We start from the raw sequence: 24,126 nt of genomic DNA on the forward strand, positions 1-24,126 counted from the left end.
ATCAGATGATATTTTCAACATATCTTAGTTTGTGGTTGTGTCAGGGAGATCAATAAAGCTTTATATTACAAGAGACCTGAATACATTTCATTCTGTCTTGTTAAATTAAAACAGGCAGAATATGTACATAGCGTTGTAGGTTTCTTCTTGGAAAAGGGTGCCAATGATCACATGCTTGTCATATTGTGGTGCTGCATGCCAACACTGAGATGTCTACTTCTTGTGTATGCAGTTAGCGTGCAACCTTGCACAGCATCTCATACACTATCCCAACAGAGGTCATAATGTTGTCATTCTGCTGTAGTCTGTTGGACGTCTGTATGTGATTTATCATGACAAACAAGAGGAGTGGCTATGGATTCAGATGACTTGTAAAGCTGGAGCACACAGCAGAACATGAGGGCATTTCTGCTGCCTTAGCTACTCTGGAGGAGCCCTGTATACACAGCAGAGCAGTGCCAAGATCCATTAGACTCTGCTAGATCATGCACAGAGCCATTGCCATCAATTGGACAGGAGGAAGAATGGAGGAAACATCCCCATTCTGACTGAGTTGTTTGTGATCAGCCCATCTGACCGTACTATTGTTGAATCTGAATTACTAATGTACAAATTCCCAAAGGTGAGCTTTCCTCTATTTCCATTACAACATTTATTTGTCCACAATGAAGTCGAAAGGCCACCACAGAATAAACTTCCAAACCAAACTTACATCTCAATCTATCCCATATTGTATACAGAGGTCACCTTTGTGGTTTGCTTTAGTCATGGGGACAGCAGTTGTCATACCAAGCCATTATGCATCCAGATAGTACACTTTCTACAGTGCACCTTTAAAAATTGGCAAGAGTCCTTATGGACATGCTGATTTCCTGAGGAAGTAGAGATTGCCTTCCGATTGCCTTCTTTGGAACCCAGTCTTCTACTTTTGCTAATAAAGTTTGTAATGGTAGTGACATACTCATTTAGGTTAGCTGCTGAGTTCCTCAATATGGACCAGTCCACTGATTCCAAACAGTCCCCTAGAAGCTCTTCCGCTGCCTCTGACCAGCACTGTGCTACTTGCTATATTCAAAAAGTGCTTGTAAGCCAGGAGGAGGGATATGGCATTGTGATCTGAGTTCCTAAAATGCAGAAGAATTTTGGATCAGAAGGGATTTTTGATGATTGTGTAGCAACAGTCAAGAACGTACGGTTCTTCAGTGGGACAGAGTGTCACACTCTTGAGGTTGGCCTGGTTGAAGTTACTGGCTATGATGATCAAGGCTTCAGGGAATTCTGTCTGAAGTCTATTTGCAGAGATTTTGTCAAGTGCACTCTTCATTTCTGAATTTCCTTAGCCTCCTGAATTTAGAACGTGTCAGGATAGGCTGAGACCTTTTTCACTGGAGCGAGGAGGTTGAGAGGTGACCCTATAGAGATTTGTAAAATAATGAGGGGTACAGATAAGGTGAATGGCAAGCGTATTTTCCCTAAGATGGGGGATTTCAAGACTAGGAGGCATATTTTTAAGGTGACAGAGGAAAGATTTTAAAAAGACATAAGGGGCAATTTTTTAACATTGGGAGTGGCTTGTGTGTAGAATGAACTTCCAGATGAAGTAGTGGATGTGGGTACAGTTACAACATTTAAAAGATATTTAGATAAGTACATGATTAAGAAATGTTTGGAGGGATATAGTTCAAGTGCAGGTAGGTGGGTCTAATTTAGTTTGGGATTATGGTTGGTATAAACTGTTGGACCGCAGGGTCTGTTTCCATCCTGTATGGCTGTATGATAGTGGAGGTGAACCTGTGTGACAGGTAGTGGGGATGGCATTTCACTGTGAGATATTGTAGGTCTGGGGAGCAGTAACTTGCCAAGGTTGCCATGTCTGAGAACCAAGAGGTGTTGATTCAGAGGCAGGTCCCACCTTATCCGAGGAGCAGTGTGTGAGGTTAGTGGTGCAGTTAATGGGATATGAAAATACATTCATCAACCTTAGCAACTTACATGCTATCACTAGACTTTTTGTGGTACTCTATCCAGGTTTTAGGGGTCAGACTGTTCAGGTTAACTAGTACAGTTCTCTGGACCCATTGTATTTTCAAAATTTATCTGAAGGGCCCTTGGATAGATGATATCCCTTCTGTTCTTTAACCCCCATAGCAAAGCTTTCAATGTGATACAGGAAAACCTTGTGGCCTACTCTCTGCCATGTTATGCAATTACTGTTTTCCATATCAGATCCATAACTTCCAGAATCTGCTTTAGCCACAAAGCACCTCTCCCAGAAGAGGTGAGGACTGCCTTTAAGTTATGCTGGTTAGCGATAGTTCATTCCAGCCTCTGACATTCTACACCCTCTGTTTTGGCATATAACCACTGAAAAGCACACTTATCACTGGCTGCATATTGCTGTCATTTAAATTGTGCATTCCTTCTTCCACACAAACAGAGATAGCATCTTTTTCAAAAAAGATTATTAACATTACTTGAGAAAAAAAATGAACTCTGTCTTCTAGATTCTCTCCAAGAAAGGACAAGGAACTGAATTTAAATAATTCAATAACTCATCTATTAAGTATGTTCTGAGAATTTGGTTCTACTCCACAGTAAAAAAATATTTAACCATTATTCTCTGAAACATGTTTACAATATGATTTCTTGAAAAGCCTTTTGGGGCTTTAAAAGTTCAAGATTTTCCGAAAAAATAGGGATCATAACTTTTTCAGAAATAATTTTGACAGAGTTGATGGCAGCCTGATGTGCTGATCACTTAAACTGAGACACCTAGAAAATAGGAGGAGCAATAGGCCATTTGGCCCTTTGTGCCTATCTTGCTCTTCAATATGATCATAGATTATCATTCTATTTGACAACCTGTTCCCACTTTCTCCCCATACACTTTGGTCTCTTTAGCTCTAAGAACAATATCTAATTTTTTTTTTGAAAGTATTCAATATTTTGCCCTCAACCACATTCTGTGACAGAGAATTCCCCATTCTCACCGTTACCTGGGTGAAGAAGTTTCTCCTTATCTCAGTCCTAAATGGCTTACTACCATATTCATAGACTGTGACTCCTGGTTCTGGACTCCCCAGTGATCAGGAATGTCCTTCCTCATTTACCCTATCCAGTCCTGTTAGAATTTTACAGGTTTCTATGAGATTCCTTCCCTTCACTTCGCAGTGAATATAAGTCCTAGCCGATCCAGTCCCTCTCCATACGTCAGTCCTGCCATCCCAGAAATCAGTCTGGTAAATCTTTATTACATTCCCTCCACAGCTGAACATCCTTCCTCAGAGAAGGAGACCAAAATACACACAATACTTCAGGTGTGGTCTCACCAATGCCCTGTGCAATTACAGCAAGACAACTCTGCTCCTGTACTTGAATCCTCTCTCCATGAAGTCCAACATACCACTTGCCTTCTTCACTGCCTACTGCACCTACAATTATTTTAATGGACTGGTGCACAAGGATACCCAGGTCTTGCTGCACCTCCCCAGTCCCTCGCCATTCAGATAATAATCCACCTTCCTATTTTTGCTAAAATTTCATTTAATGGTGTCACCAGGAAATATAACAAGCCAGTGCAGATAATTTAATTTGAAATTCTTGACATAAATATGCAATCCATGCAGCTTTTTCAATTTATTATTATTATTGATTCCAGTGGCTGGATAGTAGGATGAGTTTGTACATTGTTCATTCAGTTAGTTCTGTAACCTGGTATGAAAGGTCCTTGGCATTCTCAGTCATGTGTATGTGTCAATGGGTATTAGCCCACAACACAAAGGCGTTTCTAGTTTTCCTTACCTACTCCTAAGTGGCATTCAGAGGCATAAAGGAAATAAATATGATGGCAAGTGTGGAAAACAAAAATATCACACTAGTACATCAATCTGTGCTGTTCTCAAACTGGATAATGAAAAGCTTGTACTGTATCTGACCTGACTGGGTGAGAAAAGAAATAGATTTATTTATACAATTCCCATCAATGTTATCTATCACTGTAATGAGGACAAAAATATAAATTTAGGAATGAACAGAGGGCATTTTGGGTGTATAGTACTGGAACTGAGAACATTTATCACTGTGAGATTGTGAAATATAAACAGGGTCACTGGAGTAAGCAAGCAGAGTCCAGAAATAATTCTTAGTATACTTAAGGGATTAATTAGTGCAATGCTTCAACTTTGCATCACAGTATCATGATTAGTGAATAATTGATCATTTCTGCACATAAACAGCTGAAGATATGCTTATGTGGGTGTCAAAGGGACAATAAGAAACAGTAGGCTCCTTTTATGGCTGTTATTATTATAAGTAACACAGACCATGGGGAGAACTTGGATAGCAGAGACTTAGCTGGTTAAACTGGGGAGCAGGAAGCAACCCCTCTGTTGAAATGGATAGTTTTAATACATACTCAGTATCTGACTTCAAAAGTACAGATAAATAATGCAGAAGGTTACTGTGTATACTGATGAAACTCACTGATAAAGATGACTTAAGTTTTAGGTCACCCTGCTCCTGGAAATATTTCTCAGATAGGTGTTTAAAGGATGAGAGGCATGTGAGACAATCAGGAAGGCTGATCTGCAGATGGTGGGAGGTAATCAGAAGAGGATGGCAGGGGGACTGGGAGGAGGTAGCAAGAATGTAAGATGTACGATATGAGCAGTCACCAGGAAGGCTGTGGATCCAGAAGGTATGCTCTTGCACCATTAGGACTCACATTCAAGTATTCCTAGCTGTGCCCTTGTGGAATTACTACAGATAGTTTGGTTATCCTGAATATAGCTGACCTGTAGTTCAGAGCAGCCTGCTTTCAGGAAATGGATTTGAAGCAGGCATGGGGCCCCATATGTATAGATATCTATTCCAGGAATAAACTCTAGTAATCTTAAATTTTTCCCATATGACGTGCAGTGCATGACCAGTGCCCAATCAGATTGGACAGCTAAATGTTTACTTTGCACCTGTAGAATGAACTCATCATTAAAACAAATCCATGAGTTAACTGATTTCAGCTGAAGGGACAGGAGAAATATTACAACTGAATTGGTTCCACTTGCTTAGAGGGGAAAAATTGACAATATTCAATCATTAGCAAAGGAGTGGAAAATATTGGTGACAAAGCAGCACTTTGGAATAGCATGTTTAAAAATGCTCCAATGGTTTCAACAGGACTTTATTGTAGTCTTGGTCTGAACATGGACAGAGAGGCAGAGAGTTTTGATATGACTGTCCTTGACACCAAGACAGCATTTGACCTAGTGTGGCATTAAGGAAGCCTAGTAAAATTAAAGTCAGTGAAAATCGGAGAAAAGTTCTTTACTGGTTGGACTAACACAAAGGAAATGTTTGAGGTTGTCAAATGATAATCATCAGTTTGGATACTGCAACAGGAGTGGCAATTTCCTGGTATAAACCATTTCCAAATGCTCATTATAAGTTTAGAAATGTGGATATTTGCTGATGATTGGACAATATTCAGTTATATTCAGAACTACTTGGAGAATAAAGCAATGGGCATATGGCAGGGTGTTAGCAACATTCATTTTGAGCTGAGGAGTGGCCAGTAACATTCGTGCCACACAAGTTCCAGGTCACAACCATCTCCATCTAACAGAATCTCTTTTACATGCAATAATATTATGCGTCAAATCTCAAATACTTGTGCTTGTGGAGTCTACTATGAACCATAAATATAACTGCACCAGTCACATAGATACTTTGGCTAGAGAGCAGGTAAGAGACTGGGTATTCTGCCAGAATTGATTCACATACCTACTGCTCAAAGCCTATCCGCCAACTACAAGGCACAAATTAGAGCACAATGGATACTTTTCATGTGTCTAGACAATAAAATCATCAGAAATATGAGCTGTTTGGTCTATCAAAACTGTTCTATGATTCAACAAGATCAGGCTGTCCTGTTTGTAGCTTTAATTTCACTGATCCGCCTGTCTCCATAAGACCATAAGACCATAAGACATAGGAGTGGAAGTAAGGCCATTCGGCCCATCGAGTCCACTCCGCCATTCAATCATGGCTGATGCGCATTTCAGCTCCACTTGCCAGCGTTCTCCCCGTAGCCCTTAATTCCTCTAGACAACAAGAACCTATCAATCTCGGCCTTGAAGACATTTAGCGTCCCGGCTTCCACTGCACTCCGTGGCAATGAATTCCACAGGCCCACCACTCTCTGGCTGAAGAAATGTCTCCGCATTTCCGTTCTGAAATGACCCCCTCTAATTCTAAGGCTGTGTCCACGGGTCCTAGTCTCCTCGCCTAACAGAAACAATTTTCTAGCATCCACCTTTTCAAAGCCATGTATTATTTTGTACGTCTCTATTAGATCTCCCCTTAATCTTCTAAACTCCAACGAATACAATCCCAGTATCCTCAGCCGTTCCTCATATGCTATAACATCTCTCCCATAACATCTAACTCGTTCATCAGTCAAAAACCCAGTCTTCAATGCATTCAATAAGCCAACCTTTACTGGTCTCTATGGAAGGCAATTTCAAAGATTAACAACCCTCTGAGAGAAGACATTTCTCCATCTTAGATTTCAGACCCCAGATTTTGAAACTGCGCCCTCTACCTCAAGATTTTCCACAAAATAAACATCATTCTGGATTCAATCATAACCTCATATGTTTGAATGAAATCACCTGTCATTTGTCTGAATCCCAGTGAGTATGGGCTAACTTCTTCAACCATTCCTCATAAGATGAGCCATTCAATTCTGGAATCCAACTAGTGAATCTGCTTTGAATTACCTCTGACCAAGTAGATCCTTCCTTTAATAGGGCGAACAAATCTGTACATGGTACCCCAAGCGCAATTTTGCCAATGTGTTGTGTACAGCTTGCCTATTTTTCCCCTTTACATTGAAGAACAACATTCCATCTGCAAGCAAACTTTTCGTGGTTCATATGCAAAGATACACAAACACTCTGTACTGTAGTGCTCTGCCAAAATGAGCAATCTCAAATTTTGCCAGGTTAAACTCAATCTGTCAATCTTTTGCCCAGCCATTTAACTTTCCATATCCTTTTGCAAATTCCTTGTATTCCCCTTATAACTTATTTTTCAACTATCTTTGTATCATCTACAAATTTGGTTACGTTCAATTTATTAATATAAATTGTAATTAGTTGAGGCCCCAACAATGAATTCTGTGGCACTCCATTAGTTAAAGTATGACAATGACTCATCATTCTGAAAATGAACCATTCATCCAAAATCTATGTTTCCTGTTAGTTCCCCATTCTTCTGCCCATGCTAAAATATCATGAACAACACCATGCACTCTTACCTTGTGTAGTGACCTTTTAAGTGGTACCTTGTCAAATGGCTTTTGGAAATTCAAATACACTACATCTACTGATTCTCCTTTATTCACCCTGCTTGTTACAGCTTTTAAAAAAACTCCAGCAAATTTGTTAAATATAAATTCCCTTTCACAAAATCATATTGATTCTTCCTGATCATATTATGATTTTCTAAATGTCTTGCTGCAATCTCCCTAGTAATGGATGAGTTCAACTCCAACAAAACTCAAGAAGCTTGAGATCAATCAAGTCAGGTCTGGTGGCACCTATATATATAATATATATATATATATATATATAGAGAGAGAGAGAGAATTAATGTTTCAAGTGCGATATGACCCTTCTTCCAAGCAGTTCTGATAAAGAGTCATACTGGGCTCTAAACATGAGCTTTATTTCCTGTTAATTTGCTGAGTTTCTCCATCATTTTCTTTTTATTTATTTCAGATTTCCAGCATCCACAGTATCTGCTTTTATCATTCAAGGCAGAGCAACCTGCTTAAGCAACAACCAGTCATGCCACCTTAAACACTCCCTCCCTCCATCATTGACGCACAGTTGCAGCATCAACAAGATGAACTGCAGCTACTTACAAACGCACCTCAAACAGCACTCTGCAAACCCTTGACCACGGCAACCAAGAAGGGTAAGGGCAGCAAGAGCACCACCACCTGCAAATTCCCTTCCACATCATGATCTGTCCTGATGTTGAACTACATTACCATTTCTTCACTGTCTTGAGATCAAAATCCTGGAATTCTCTCCCTAACAGTGGTGTGATTGTTACTACGCTCCACATGTTTGAAGCAACTCATGAAGTGGATCACCAAAATCTTCTTTAGGGTAATTAGGGGTGGCTATTAATTGCTGGTCTTGCAAGAACCCTCACATGCTGTGAATTAGTATTTTTAAAAATACATTCCATATTATAGCTTAATATATTAAAAATACATTCCATAGTATTTTTATGGTGACCATGTCAAATTGGAATGTAACCAAATTCCATCTGAATGCAATCCGTAATCAGTTAGGAGTACATAATAAAGAAGACTGTTTACTTGTAAAAATATGGAGCTGTACAAAACACATGGAAAATATAAATAGGAAAAAGTAAATCTAATCTGATTATTGCAATGGTTAAAATTCGCCATTGAGAGGAAACACAAAATGATTCGTAATTATGAAAGTAATAAATATAATTATATTCTATTTCTTGATAGATTTACATACAGTGATAGGAGAAAGTGAGGACTGCAGATGCTGGAGCTCAGAGCTGAAAATGTGTTGCTGGAAAAGCGCAGCAGGTCAGGCAGCATCCAAGGAGCAGGAGAATCGAGGTTTCGGGCATGAGCCCTTCCTCAAGAAACTTCAGGATTCCTGAAGAAGGGCTGATGCCCGAAACGTCGATTCTCCTGCTCCTTTGATGCTGCCTGACCTGCTGCGCTTTTCCAGCAACACATTTTCAGCTACCTACAGCGATAGTTTGTTTTAGTCGAATAACTTCTGATGAAAGATATACTTCATTATGTTATGTTTTTATTTGTAGCTTTGGAGAATAAGAAGGTACCACCATTACTAATTTCTTACTACTGTGTGCCACTTACACATAGGTAAGTATGGAGCAGGTATACAGCCTGAACCTTTTTTGATGATAATGCTCATATCTTTATTGTTGCCATATTTCATACCTGTATAATTAACTTCTGTTATGACTGATATTCTTCTTTATTCAGCCCATTTCAAGGAATTTGTTTTAAAACTCAAACAATAAACGGTACACGAATGAAACACTGGACAGGGTCAGAGGCCAACATGGCTGCACACAACCACTTAGCTCTCTCAGATGGATACTGCCTTGCAGAGCCACCCCAACTTTATGGTATGTATAAATTCATCACTGTTTGACTATATATCTTATAAATGGAAGATAGGAGGTCAGATAGGTCCATCAAGGGATACATAGTATACCTGTTTAAACCAATTCTCCTGAATATTTTTAGACAGAATTCCCGCAACCAAATTCTTTTGTTGTTCAGGACACACTAATGTTAAAAAATAGTAAGAGAAAAGACTGGCATCTATCACAATTAGTAATGACAAGCAAGAAGTGTCCTTTATTTATACTAATAAACAGTTTGAAATCAGCTTTAGGCGCACTGTCCAAGACTGACTTTCTCTCAGGCTGCCATTTCCATCACCGTCACGATGTGGGACTCGGGGTTATTTAGCCTGGAGATTGCCTGTCAACTAAAAACCTATGTAACTCCATTGAATATGGTGCTGGGAGGTGCAGAAATGTTCCCCCCATTTAACCACTCTCCCAATCAGTGTGGCTCCTAAGCCCTGAACTTTTACCCATTGGATTGCTCCCCATTCTGAGTCTAATTCCAACTCTTGTAACTCCAAACTCCTAAAATGATTGCTACCCCTGAGTCCCACTGTGCTAGGCTTCATACTTGCTTCTGACTCCAGCAGTTCCAGGCCCTCCAACCAGATTGCAACCTCTTTCACCCATCAAACCACATCCCTCATCCCAAGCATGACTCCTTTTTTGGGATGTAGTCAGATTTCCACTATGGTGGGAATAATGGAAGAGCAGAATATTATTTAAATGAAGAGAGTCTGCAGAATTCTGTGGAACAGAGGAATCTGAGTCTCCTTATATGTGAATCATAAAAGGTAAGCATGAAGGCAAAACAAGGAACGTGGGACTCCACTCCAATTGGAATGTAGACATCTATGGCAAGAGGAATGAAGTTTAAAAGTAAGAAGGTCTTGCTGCAATTATACAGGGCAACATTCGGAGTACTGTGTACAATTTTCTTCTCCTTACTTAAGGAAGGATATACTTGCATTGGAAATTGTGCTTAGAAGATTCATTAGGTTCATTTGAGGGTTGAAGGCATTGTCTTATGAGGAAAGATTGAGTAGGTTGGATCTGTAAGCATTGGATTTCAAAGAATGAAAGTTGATCTTATTAAAACATGCAAGATTCTGAGGGGCCTGGTTGCTGAGGGGTCTGAAGGATGTTGCTGAGATTTTTTCCCCTCATGTAGTTATCTGGAACTGGGGTTCACTGTTTATAATGGAGGCTTTCCATTTAAGATGGAGATGAGGAGGAATTTCTTCCCTGAAGGTCAAGAAATGTCTACCCTAGGGAGCAGTGAATGTATTTAAGACTGAGTTAATTGGATTATTTGATCTACATGGGTGTCAAGCTCAATGTGGGGGAAGACAAGAAAATGGAGTTAAGGCTACAATCAGATAAGCAATGAATGGCCAAAGAGATTCAAAGGGTTAATTGGCATGTTCCTGTCCTTATTTCTAATGTTCTTATGAAATACTTATTAATTCCTGACTGATCTTTCTTCTGTTGGAACTAGCAACAAGGCTATGAAATTTAGGAGAGGCCAACTTCACAAAACTTTGCAACATCAACCTCTAGCCATGGGCGCACCTTAGGCATTAATTTTGATGGCATCATAACATTGATGTAATAATGAATTGTTGTTACTTTCTAACATTAACAATAAATTAAGTACAGTACAAATTTGCTAACACAATGAAAGATCTTTTCACAAAGATTTTGTTTGAATACAGAGTGCTTTGTCTTTTAAAATGCATTTTCATACTTCAACAAATAAGGCCCTCATCCACAGTCATTATTTTTCAAACATACCAGTCCTGCAATTTGTGAGAAAAGTGTAGCTTCTGACACAACTTGGAAAAATTGAGAGAATTTGCAGCATCAGTTAAGTCCATTTTTGAATAACTTAGCATTCTAGCATAAACCATTGCATTTACCAACTCCCCTATTGTTGTAAGAAAAAGCCATGCACGCTCAGTTGATTGCAACAAGTTTAAATGAAAAAGGATCCCTTCTTTTGTGAAGACTTTCTTCGAGACCAAAATTAACCTATGTTTTAAAAGGAGCCAACTTAACCAGGCTTTCTTGGATTAACAAAAAAAAAGTGAATCTAATGACTAAATATAAGATGAATTAGTATGCAACATATCCACCCAGATTAGAAATAAGAAGTGAGTCCAAATAGATAAAAGTTAATAAGCCAGATGTACAAATCAGTTTCTGAGTTATTCACAAAGAGTGAATAGTTGAATATTGCAGTGGAGGGTACTTGTAGCGTGACATTAATAGTTGAACAGCCATTCTTTTTTGCGATTCTGGAATTTGTAGGCATTTTGAAGTTCCTTTGTTCCATTTCCTTGTTCTAACTGGATTACAGCACTTAGGGTGAGAGAGAGCATTTCCTTGCAACATAGGATTAACTGGGCAATAACTCTTTGACTGTGATGTTTACAGCAGGTTAATACTTCAATCCAGGCTGGTACAGGGAAACACAAATTATGCCTGCAGTCTGGAAGATACTCCAAGAGGGTTGACTTGCTACTGAGCAGGAAATGGTCAGACCCTCCTTATCTTTGTAGTCAGAAGAGATCACAATTCTGTCAGTTGGATGCATTTTTGAAACGTTTAGGTATTGTATCCCAATACTCCCAACCAGAATATTTTTAATATTTTCATTATATTCCCCACTTCTTTATAAAATCATATAAATTGAATTTATTGTCACGTGTACAGAGACACAGTGAAAAGCTTTATCTTGTGAGCAATACAAGCAGATCACATAATTAAGTAGCATAGATAAGTAAATAGTAGGTAAACAGTAGCAAAAACAAAAACACAGGTACAGGCGAATGTTAAGAGTTTGTGAGTCCATTCAGTATTCTAACAACAGTAGGGTAGAAACTGTTTTGAAACTGGCTGGTCCATGTTCAGGCTTCTGTACCTTCTCCCCGATGGTAGAGGTTGTAGAGAAACATTGCCAGAGTGGGATGAATCTTTGAGAATGCTGGCGGCCTTTCCTTGACAGCGGGCCTGGTAAATGGATTCTATAGATGGGACGTTAGTCTTTGTGATTGTCCGGGCTGAGTTCACTACTTTCTGCAACCATCTCCAGTCTTCAATGATACAGTTGCCATACCAGGTTGTGATACATCCAGACAGAATGCTCTCAATGGTGCACCTATAAACATTGACAAGGGTACATTTGCTGTCATGCCAAATTTCCTCAGCTGCCTGAGGAAGAAGAGACAGTGTTGGGCCTTTGTAATCAGTGCGTCCACATGGAGAGTCCAAGAAAGCTTGTTGTTGATGACCACTCCCAGGACCTTGACACTCTCCACTTGTTCCACCTCTGTGCTGTTAATGTGTAGGGGGGCATGAGTAACATCCGCCAAAAGTCAATAATGAGTTCCTTGGTTTTGCCGGCATTGAGAGCCACGTTGCTCTCAGTGCACCATTTTCCAGATCTTCCATCTCCCGACTTTCGTCACCACCTGAGATTCGACCGACTATAGTGGTGTCATCAGTGAACTTGTAAAAGACATTAGTGTGGTTTGGAATTAAGGGCTAAAAACGCCTGACAAATTTGTGTTCTAACCAGATGTGATAACATTTGCCCTGCCAGACAAATTAAATGAGATTCATGAATAAAGACTTGAATATATAAACTGACAGTCACACGCACACAAATTCATTCTCTTAGACTCGGTCAATATTAAATGTTCAGTTCAAATTGAGTATCTTTATGTTCTGGACAGGATATCTGCAATTACCTTTGTTTTCCTGGCAATGTGTTTTTTAAGTGGTATAGTTCAAGGAACAAACTCCAACAGATTAACCTGGTTTTCTGGCTGTTAAATGTTTCCACAAAAACTAATGCGCTGTCATCAGTGTAAAGTATTGTCTTTCTATATCCATATTGATCATATATCTCAATGCGTTAGAGGTCCAGTAATAAACCAAGAGTTCTCTTCTCTGTGGTAGAGTACCATCTTAGATAAAAAGAGAAAATGCTGGAAAATATCAGCAGGTCTGGCAGCATCTGTAAGGAGAGAAAAGGGCTGACGTTTCGAGTCTAACTGAACCTTTGTCAAAGCCTAGCTTTGACAAAGGGTCAATTAGACTCAAAACGTCAGCTCTTTTCTCTCCTTACAGATGCTGCCAGACCTGCTGATATTTTCCAGCATTTTCTCTTTTGGTTTCAGATTCCAGCATCTACAGTAATTTGCTTTTATTTTGTACCATCTTAGATGTTTGTTTAACTTTTTTGAGAAGTACTAAGTCAGACTCTCCATTCCAGATTCATCTCCTGAAGGAGAATAGCCCCTACCCAATGTCACTCACATTGATGTCTACTTTAAATGTTTGTAGAAGGTTTTAAGCTGTAAGTACAGACTTGTGTGATTGAAATTGTCTTCAGCTTTTCTAAAACAGTTTGGCAATTGTCAGATAAAATTACTTTTGCTTTTTTCTGTATTAGCTGTGTTAGCAGCTCAGCTATACAGCTGTAGTTTGTAACAAACTTTCAGGAGCACACATATATGCCCAAGAACATCATGTTTTCCTGTTTTGTTGTGTGAATGAGTAACTGTGCTACTGTTTCTACCTTTGCTGCACTTGTCCTTGCCCGAATTCCATGTCCTAGATAGGTCATTTGGATCTGAGAAATTCTCTTTTTGTGAGGTTAATCAATCAGTCAGTTGACTGTATCTTCTATGAGACATTTTCCATTTACTCAAAATGCAGTTCCCAGGTGTCTCTGTCCATTCAGAGGTCAATGAGGTACATTACGCAATGAGATGGGCCAGTTGTAATCTGGATCATCAGCCTTTGAAATGTGGCTGGGGCATTTCAGAGTCCAAATAATATTACAACAAATCATATATCATTGGGAAAACCAGTTTGGAGTTACAAAGGCAGAGATTTCCTTCATTTGGGGAGTCAAGGGAATCTTCCAGCATCCATTGAATAAATCTATGTTGGAAATAAAGGTGGTTTACCTGCTCTATCTATGCAATGTTCCAGCTGAGGTATTAGGTAGGAGTCTGTTTGGTCACTGCATCAACTTCCCAGGCAGTAAAATAGATCCTTGTGAAAGTGTTCAGCTTGGAGACAAGCAGCATTGAATGGCACAAAGGTAAAAACAATGACTGCAGATGCTGGAAACCAAATTCTGGATTAGTGGTGCTGGAAGACCACAGCAGTTCAGGCAGCATCCAAGTAGCTTCGAAATCGACGTTTCGGGCAAAAGCCCTTCATCAGGAATAAAGGCAGAGAGCCTGAAGCATGGAGAGATAAGCTAGAGGAGGGTGGGGATGAGGGGAAAGTAGCATTGAGTACAATGGGTGAGTGGGGGAGGGGATGAAGGTGATAGGTCAAGGAGGAGAGGGTGAGATGCCCTCCAACGCATCTCGTCTACATCCCGCACCTCTGCCCTCAGACCCCACCCCTCCAACCGTAACAAGGACAGAACACCCCTGGTGCTCACCTTCCACCCTACCAACCTTTGCATAAACCAAATCATCCGCCGCCATTTCCACCACCTCCAAAAAGACCCCACCACCAGGGATATATTTCCCTCCCCACCCCTTTCCGCCTTCCGCAAAGACTGTTCCCTCTGCGACTACCTGGTCAGGTCCACGCCCCCAAACAACCCACCCTCCAATCCTGGCACTTTCCCCTGCCACCGCAGGAACTGTAAAACCTGTGCCCACACCTCCTCCCTCACCTCTATCCAAGGCCCTAAAGGAGCCTTCCACATCCATGAAAGTTTTACTTGCACATCCACTAATATCATTTATTGTATCCGTTGCTCCCGATGTGGTCTCCTCTACATTGGGAAGACTGGGCGCCTCCTAGCAGAGCGCTTTAGGGAACATCTCCGGGACACCCGCACCAATCAACCAAACTGCCCCGTGGCCCAACATTTCAACTCCCCCTCCCACTCTGCCGGGGACTTGAAGGTCCTGGGCCTCCTTCACTGCCGCTCCCTCACCACCAGACGCCTGGAGGAAGAACGCCTCATCTTCCGCCTTGGAACACTTCAACCCCAGGGCATCAATGTGGACTTCAACAGTTTCCTCATTTCCCCTTCCCCCACCTCACCCTAGTTCTAAACTTCCAGCTCAGTAACTGTCCCCATAACTTGTCCGGACTTGTCCTACCTGCCTATCCACTCCACCCTCTCCTCCTTGACCTATCACCTTCATCCCCTCCCCCACTCACCTATTGTACTCTATGCTACTTTCTCCCCACCCCCACCCTCCTCTAGCTTATCTCTCCACGCTTCAGGCTCACTGCCTTTATTCCTGATGAAGGGCTTTTGCCCGAAACATCGATTTCGAAGCTACTTGGATGCTGCCTGAACTGCTGTGCTCTTCCAGCACCACTAATCCTTGAATGGCACAAGCAAGGCACAATATTAATCCATGGTACCTCAGGATCGCAGTCCACTTCTCATTTGTAAGTCTGTGAGGGGGGCTTTACATTTGCTCCTTAGCACCTTCTTTTTAATACAGAAGCATCTGGGGACTGCTCAGTCTCAGTTGCAGTGTGAACAGTCTGAACTAATCTTTTTACCACTAGGCTACTTGATGGCTTGCTACAATTGCCTCCTTGGGTGTCTTCTATGCTCATTGAAAAGGTTAAAGGTAACTAAACCAGAGAGTCTTCAACTTGCCATATTACCTTAGCCTCCACAGGCTAAGCTTGTATGGTTGTGGACCAAGTGAGCCCACAGTCAGGGAAAAGGTCACACACACTTTCTCCTGCAGCTGTTTAGCCCTCCTGGCTTCAGTGAGCGTCTCGGAAACTACTGGAGATGCACAAAGCCATTTACACTTCAGATAATCATTTTACTCCCTTAGAATCAGTGGCATTTTCTTCAGGGAAGAGCCTTTCTCCAAATGCTTACCATGCAATAAAAAGATCCAATGTTGGACTGGTCACTTCAACTGCTTTGCAACTTATTGTAAAGACATAAAGAAAATTTTTACATCTGCTTCTTGAAACTTAAGAATGAAATGAGCAAACCAGTTGCCCCCACGCTTAAATCTGAGCCAGCGCTCAGACCTATGAGTGGAGGCAACTGTTTGCTCATTTAATTCTTCATTGGAAATAGTAAGGTACCTATTCCTCAGCTCAAACTATCTTGCTTCAAATTCCTTTTCCTTCAGTTTTCATAAAAGCTTTTCTCTTCACTAATAGCTCTTTCGCTTTCCCATTGTGCTCTGTCTCTTTCTCATTGCTTTTCCTGACAGTCTATTTTCCCCCATTCAGTTTCACTTACTAAGGAAGCCTTAATTATGCTAGAAATGCACTTGCATCAAATGCAGATATTTCTATGCAATAGCTTTGCAAATTCAAAAATGCCTTTTGCAGTTTTTCTTTAAAATTGGTTACAAAGTGACAATTTACCCAGTCTAGTTCTTACGTTTCGTCTGTGGGTTCAAATCATGGCAAGAGTCTACAGTTTATTACAAGCAATCTCTAGGTGAAATCCCCAATGAATTAGCATTCCATTCAGGATACCCTGAACTGTTAGGCTGCTGAGTGAGGAGGGATAAACTGCCCCACGTTTTTCACCCATCTTCTTTGGTTAGTTGCAATAACATTAATTTAAAAGGATATTGTAAAGGATATGATTACCATTGGGTTTTTTTCAGTGTCATGTAATCATATTCAGAAACAAGGAAGTCATATGACAACTGTACAGGGTCTTGATGAGGCCACACTTGGAATATTGTGTGTAATTATGATCGCCTTACCTAAAAAAATATAAACTCACAATAGAGGGAGTGCAGTGAAGGTTCACCAGACTGATTCCTGGCATGGCCTGAGGAGAGATTGGGTCGATTAGTCATGTGTTCACTGGAGTTTAGAAGAATGAGCGGGATTTCATTGACACGTACAAAATTCAGACAGGCCTGAACAGACTGTATGGAGGGATGATGTTTCTCCAACCCAGGCAGGAAACCCAAAACAAATGGTCAACGCCTCAGGACATTCTGAGATGAGGAGATATTTCTTCACTCACAGAGTGGGGAATCTAGGGAATTCTTTAGCACAGAAGGTTGTGGAGATAAAGTCTCTGAGTATATTTAAGAAAGAATTAAATAGATTTCTAGAAGGTGAAGGTATCAAGGGATATGGAAAGAGAGTGGGAGCATGGCAATGATACAAAGGATCAACTATGATCATGCTGTATGGTGGTGCAGGCACAAATGGGCCAATAGTCCTACTATTGACATTATTGTCTTTGTTTTTTGTTTGTTTTAAAGAGCTTTTTTTTCTGTATTTTTGATTGTGGACTGAAATGAGAAATGAACTGTTTTCAAAAATAAGGAATGTTGAAGGAATATTGCATATTTATTGTAAGTACTGTCCATACAGCAATTTGTATCAAGCAGTAGTGGAAGCCTGGATGCAGCTGAGCTGGTCCAAGGGGTGAGCACAAATGGATCTTTGTCTGACAAAAACTAGCTGATTGGTCTGTGGCCTAGTGATCAGTTATTAATGATAGATGCCTTGCGCCTGCCAACAACTTTGTGATTGGCTCCCAGGCAGCTGAACACAGCTGGGGGCTGTGATTGTTTTGGCAGAAACCATCGGAGCTCTAAAGGAGGAGGAGCTGTTTTCGCTCTGCAGTGAAAAACATTTCAAACCTGAAGTTTATTTCCCCTTTACAGTTGCTGTAAGCTCTGACTTTTAATTGGTAATTACAGAAGTGTTATGACACAGAAGGAAGTTTTTGGCCCATTTATGTCTGCAACAACTCTCAAACAAACATTACCTGCTGCCAATTTCCTGCTTTTTCCTCATACATTTGGACATTATTTCCATCCAAATTATCAACCAGTATCCTCTCAGTGCAACTGTACATAGTCTTGGTAAGACTCCACCTGGAATATTTGTGCAATTTTGGCCTCTTTACCTGAAATGGATAAATCTGCCTTAAAGGGAGTGCAATGTCATTGATAAAGACTTTTAAAAGTGTAAACTAGTCACTTTTGTGCCTCATGCAAACAAATGAAAGTACCTGGAGAAGGTGGACAAAGAAACAGTGATCTGATTAGCAAAAGGATTATCTCAGTGATCACTGTGGACAGGGACCTCTAAAATGCTTTCTGAGTCTTTCCCTCTGCCTATAACACTCATCTTTCCTTTGTGTATATTAGTATGTGTGTAAAGGGGAGGTTTAGAAGGAGTTTAGAGATTTAACTATGCCTGCTGTTTATAACTGTATGCCTGCATTTACAGTCTATTTAGTTTATTTATTGAAGGGCCATGGGTGTTGCTGGCTGGGCCAATATTTATTGCCTCAGTTCATAATAACATTGACAAGGTGTGAGCTGTCTTCTTGAACCATTGCAGTCCTTGTGCTGTAGGCAGACCCACAATGTCCTTCAGGAGGGAATTTCAGGATTTTGATTCAGTGACAGTGAAGGAGTGGTGATGTATTTCTAATTTTAGTATATGTGCTGCCAAAGTCAGGATTGTGAGTGGCTTGGAAGGTAATGTGATGACGCTGCTCTTTTAACAAGGTTATGCTGTTCTTGGTTTCTTTTCAGAGGGGTCCGAAAGACAGAGGTTCAGATATGTTTGGGTTTACCTACTTGAAGAAGCATTTTAGTGTTTTTCTAAAACACTTGTACAATGAAAGGGGCCAGTTCTCCCAATTCAGGGTTTGGTTTGGTTTTAGCAGTCTGTTTCGTTTGCAGATGCTGGTCAGGTTTTAGCTGGGAACCCAGAGAAGCAGTCCCGTGCTGATCCTCTCGCTCTCTGACATCTCTCCTGTAAGAACCTGTGTTTGAATTTACATTTTTGCCAAGGGGTTGTTTATGGGGATGTTGCAAGTATTTGGAATAGCATCATTATATTGCGACAGAGTTGATTGGGTTTTCAGATAAGTTGTATTATTCTACATTTTGTTCTCCTTTGTTCGTGTATAAATAAATTCTATTTTATTTAAAACTGAGTGTTGGGCTTGCTGCATCACTCCCGGAATATCCACCTTACACCTGCTTAAGGACTCCAGACAGAAAGAAATCTCACAGAGTGTGTCATGTGAATATATTTTGACAGAGAAGGAAAGCAAGAGGTGATGGTGTTGCTGGTTACAACACAGAGTGAAGAACCAAGTTCAGAGGATTCTGAACTGGACAATTCTCAAATTAAATTGGACAATAAAGAAGTTGTCAAAAATTGGGATAAATTATTGAGTTAACTTCCAGAGGAAAATCAAAATTACCGGGAAGAGCTATTTGGGGAGATATGTGGAAATAAGCTGTGAAGTACTAAGCTAATTATGCATGATGTAGATATGGGAAATGCTGTTCCAGTTTAGCAATATCCTGATAGGCATAACCCTCTAAAGTCGACACAGGTTCAAAAGGAGATTGAGCGCATGCTCCAAGATGACACAGTTGAAGTGAGTTACAGTGACTGGAGTTCACCCACAGTCATGACGGCAAAACCAGATGGTTATGTGTGGACCATTGCAAAGTCAATGCATTAACAAAGACTGATGCATATCCAATGCCATGTTTAGAAGACTGTGTTGAAAAGCTGGGACAAGCAACTTATACTTCTAAGTTGGACTTTCTCAGAGGATACTGACAGTACATAACTTTTGTCCGAAAGAGTGAAGTCAATTTCAGCTTTTATTACGCTACATGGACTGTATCTGTTTAAACTCACGCCGTTTGGTATGAAAAATGTGCCAGCCACATTTCAGAGACTAACCAATAAGACAATTTCTGGATTACCCAATTATGTAGTTTATAGTGATGACCTTGTGATTTTTAGTCACACATGGAAGGAACATTTACAACATTTATTCAGAATTGTTTAATCAACATTGGGAGGCAGGCTTGGTGATAAACCTAGCTAAAAGTGAATTTGCCATAGCCCATGTCACCTTCCTAAGCCATGTTATTGGACACAGATAAACGTACCCATGAAATGCAAAAACTAAGGTAATTGGGGAGTTTCCCATACCATCAATCAAAAAACAGTACTATAGATCATGGGATTGAGTGGATTTTGTTGGAAACTCGTAACAAATTTCAGCTGTGTGCCTGCTCCTTTCACGGAATTGCTAAATAAAAGAAAGAAGTTTCAGTGGACAGCAGACTGTCAGAAGGTGTTTGACAGCCTGAAAGCTATGTTAACCACTGCCCCAGTGTTAACCACAGCTGATTACACAGTGCCATTCAAGGTGGGTATCGTTGCGAATGATGTGGGTGTTGGTGCGGTGCTATTGCAAGAAGATGATGAGAAGATAGAAAGACCAATCGGGTATTTCTCCAAGAAATTAAACATTCATCAATAGAAATATTTGACAGTTTAAGCTTGGTGTTGGTATTACATTTCAATATTTATTTTACTAGTAATGTATCTGAGACATTCATATACATTGATCATAACCCATTGCAGTTTGTGGATAAATTTAAGGACAAAATTTCCAGACTGTTTAGATGGAGCTTGTTGTTACAGCCATTCAGTTTGTAAATTCTGCATGTGGCAGGACAAGAAAACGTGATTGCCGACGCATTGTCAAAACTGGGATGATAAATGGAGGTATTCGGTGTCAGGAGTAAATGGACTGAAGCAGAATGTAGTAGAGAATGTTTGCATGTTTATAGTCAATGTAATAAATATGTGTGTTGTAGTGTACTAACAATTTATGACTAAGGGGTGTTAAAATGAAGCCATCTTTGGATATTGGTAGTTTTTTTTAGGGGGATGTGTGATGATGCTGCTCCTTTAACCAGGTTAGCTATTCTTGGTTTTTCTTTCAGAGGGGCCATAAAGACAGTGGTTTTCTTATGTTTGGGTTTATCGACTTGAAGAAGCTTTTTAGTGTTTTTTTTAAACACTTGTACAATGAAAGGGGAGTGGCCAGTTCTCCCAGTTCAGGCTTTGGTTTGGTTTTCGCAGTCTGTTTTGTTTGCAGACACTGGTTAGGTTTTAGCTGGGAACCCAGAGAAGCAGTTCCATGCTGATCCTCTAGTTCTCTGACATCTCTCCTGTGTTTGAATTTACATTTTTGCCAAGGGGCTGTTCATGAGGATGTTGCAAGTATTTAGAACAGCATCATTAAGTTGCGATGGAGTCAATTGGATTTTCAGAAAAGTTATGTTATTCTACATTCTGTTCTCTTTTTCTCTTGTGTTAATATATTGTGTTTTGTTTAAAACTAAGCTGCATTACTCTTGGGGTATCCATTTTCCACGTGCTTAAAACAAGTGGAAAGTTAGGGTCTCGGCTACTTTCTTAAAATATTTTGAGGGGTTTGGTCTGGTCCATAACAGTAACTTGACGGTAATGACATTCCCATGTATCTGCTGCCCTTGTGCTTTGAGATGGAAATGGTCATAGATTTGGAAGGATTCTGGATTAGTGGTGCTGGAAGAGCACAGCAGTTCAGGCAGCATCCAAGTAGCTTCGAAATCGATGTTTCGGGCAAAAGCCCTTCATCAGGAAGGGCTGATGAAGGGCTTTTGCCCGAAACATCGATTTCGAAGCTACTTGAATGCTGCCTGAACTGCTGTGCTCTTCCAGCACCACTAATCCAGAATCTGGTTTCCAGCATCTGCAGTCATTGTTTTTACCTCATAGGTTTGGAAGGTGCTATCAAAGGATTGTTGGTGAATTTCTGCAGTGCATCTTGTAGATAGCATATACTGCTACTACTGAGCATTGTTGGTGGAGTGTGTGGATGCTTGTGGATGTGGTGCCAATCAAGCGGACTGCTTTCTCCTAGATGGTGTCAAGTTTCTTGAGTGTTGTTGGAGCTGCACCCACCCAGCGATGTGGGAAATACGCCATCGAATTTTATTGTGTGCCTTGCAGATGGTGGATAGGCACTGGGGAGTTGGGAGCTGAGTTACTTGCCACAGTTTTACTAGTTTCTGATCTGCTCTAGTAGTCACTGTGTATATGTGGTGAATCCATTTCAGTTTCTGGTGAATGGTAACCTCCAGGATGTTGATCATGGGGGATTCAGTGATGGTAACATCATTGAATATCAAGTGGTTAGATTGTCTTTTAATGGTGGTGGTCATAGTCTGGCCTTTGTGTGGCATGAATGTTACTTGCCACATGTCAGGCCAATCCTAGATATTGTCCAGATCTTGCTGCATTTGAACATGCAATGTGTCAGTGTTTGAGGAGTCACGAATGGTGCTGAACATTGTTCATTTATCGGTGACCCATCCCCACTTCTGACCTTATGATGGAGGGAAGATCGTTGATGAAGCAGCTGAAGGTAGTTAGGCCCAGGATGCTGCCCTGTGGAACACCTACAGAGATGTCCTGAAGCTGAGATGACTGACGGCCAGCAACTGCAACCATCTTCCTGTGTCAAGTATGACTCTAACCACCACAGAGTTTTCCTCCTGATACCTATTCATTTCATTTTTGCTAGAGCTAGATGATGCCACACTTGGTTGAATGAACCTTTCTTGTCAAAGGCTGTTACTCTTACCTCACCACTGGAATTCAGCTCTTTTGTCCATGTTTGAATGAAGGCTGTAATGAAGTTGGGAGCTGAGTGTCATTGGCAGAACCCACATTGTGCATCACTGAACAGGTTATTGCTCAGCAGGTGCTACTTGGTATCCGAAAAGACCACTCCCTCCGTGACTCCCTCGTCAGGTCCACGCCCCCCACCAACCCAACCTCCACTCCCGGCACCTTCCCCTGCAACCACAAGAAATGCAAAACTTGCGCCCACACCTCCCCCCTTACCGCCCTCCAAGGCCCCAAGGGACACTTCCATATCCGCCACAAATTCACCTGCACCTCCACACACATCATCTATTGCATCCGCTGCACCCGATGTGGCCTCCTCTATATTGGGGAGACAGGCTGCCTACTTGCGGAACGTTTCAGAGAACACCTCTGGGACACCTGGACCAACTAACCCGACCACCCCGTAGCCCAATACTTCAACTCCCCCTCCCGCTCCACCAAGGACATGCAGGTCCTTGGACTCCTCCATCGCCAGACCATGGCAACACGACGGTTGGAGGAAGAGCGCCTCATCTTCCACCTGGGAACCCTCCAATCACAAGGGATGAACTCAGATTTCTCCGGTTTCCTCATTTCCCCTCCCCCCACCTTGTCTCAGTCAAATCCCTCGAACTCAGCACCGCCTTCCTAACCTGCAATCTTCTTCCTGACCTCTCCGCCCCCACCCCACTCCGGCCTATCACCCTCACCTTGACCTCCCTCCACCTATCGCATTCCCAATGCCCTTCCCCCAAGTCCCTCCTCCCTACCTTTTATCTTAGCCTGCTGGACACACTTTCCTCATTCCTGAAGAAGGGCTGATGCCCGAAACGTCAATTCTCCTGTTCCTTGGATGCTGCCTGACCTGCTGCGCTTTTCCAGCAACACATTTTCAGCTACTTGGTATCACTTTGCTGACAATCAAGAGGAGACATTTAGGGCAGTAATTGGCTGTTTTGGATTTGTCCTGCTTTTTTGCACAGGTTATACTTGATTATATTTGTGGAGCCTCCTCCTCCAGTGAGTTGTTTAACTGTCCACCACCATTCACGACTGGATGTGGCAAGACTGTGGAGTTTAAATCTAATCCAAAAACAGAAATTGCTAGAAAAGCTCCGCAGGTCTGTTTTAACATTTCAGGTCCGGTGACCCTTTCTCAGAACTTAGATCCTTAGATCTGATCCATTGGCTTTGGGATCACTTAGCTTTGTTCATCACTTGCTGCTCATGTTGTTTGGCACACAAGTTTTCATATGTGGTAGCTTCACTAGGTTGACAGCTTATCTTCAGGTATGCTGCTTCTGGCATGCTGTCCTGCACTGTCCATTGAACCAGGGTTGATCCCCTGGCTTGATGGTAATGATTGAGTGGGGGATATGTTGGGCCATAAGCACAATTGTGCCAGAGTTCAGTTCT

The 24,126-nt window shown here is 41.2% G+C and overlaps 1 protein-coding gene across 3 annotated transcripts in view; it reads left to right on the top strand.

Annotated features, from left to right (window-relative positions):
• The window catches only part of LOC140467213 (bile acid receptor-like), a 156,546-nt gene that overhangs the window by 63,500 nt on the left and 68,920 nt on the right, over positions 1 to 24,126 (top strand). The window contains exons 2-4 of one of the 3 annotated variants that reach the window (XM_072563431.1): positions 7,779 to 7,977; positions 8,878 to 8,941; positions 9,065 to 9,210. In XM_072563431.1, the coding sequence (XP_072419532.1) occupies positions 9,114 to 9,210 (97 nt within the window). In that variant the 5' untranslated portion in view covers positions 7,779 to 7,977; positions 8,878 to 8,941; positions 9,065 to 9,113. Of the gene's footprint in view, positions 1 to 7,778; positions 7,978 to 8,001; positions 8,175 to 8,877; positions 8,942 to 9,064; positions 9,211 to 24,126 lie in introns of those variants that run through there. The other 2 variants (XM_072563433.1, XM_072563432.1) reach the window with 2 other exon arrangements.

This window comes from Chiloscyllium punctatum, chromosome 45, assembly GCF_047496795.1.
Source record: "Chiloscyllium punctatum isolate Juve2018m chromosome 45, sChiPun1.3, whole genome shotgun sequence".
Lineage (NCBI taxonomy): Eukaryota > Metazoa > Chordata > Chondrichthyes > Orectolobiformes > Hemiscylliidae > Chiloscyllium > Chiloscyllium punctatum.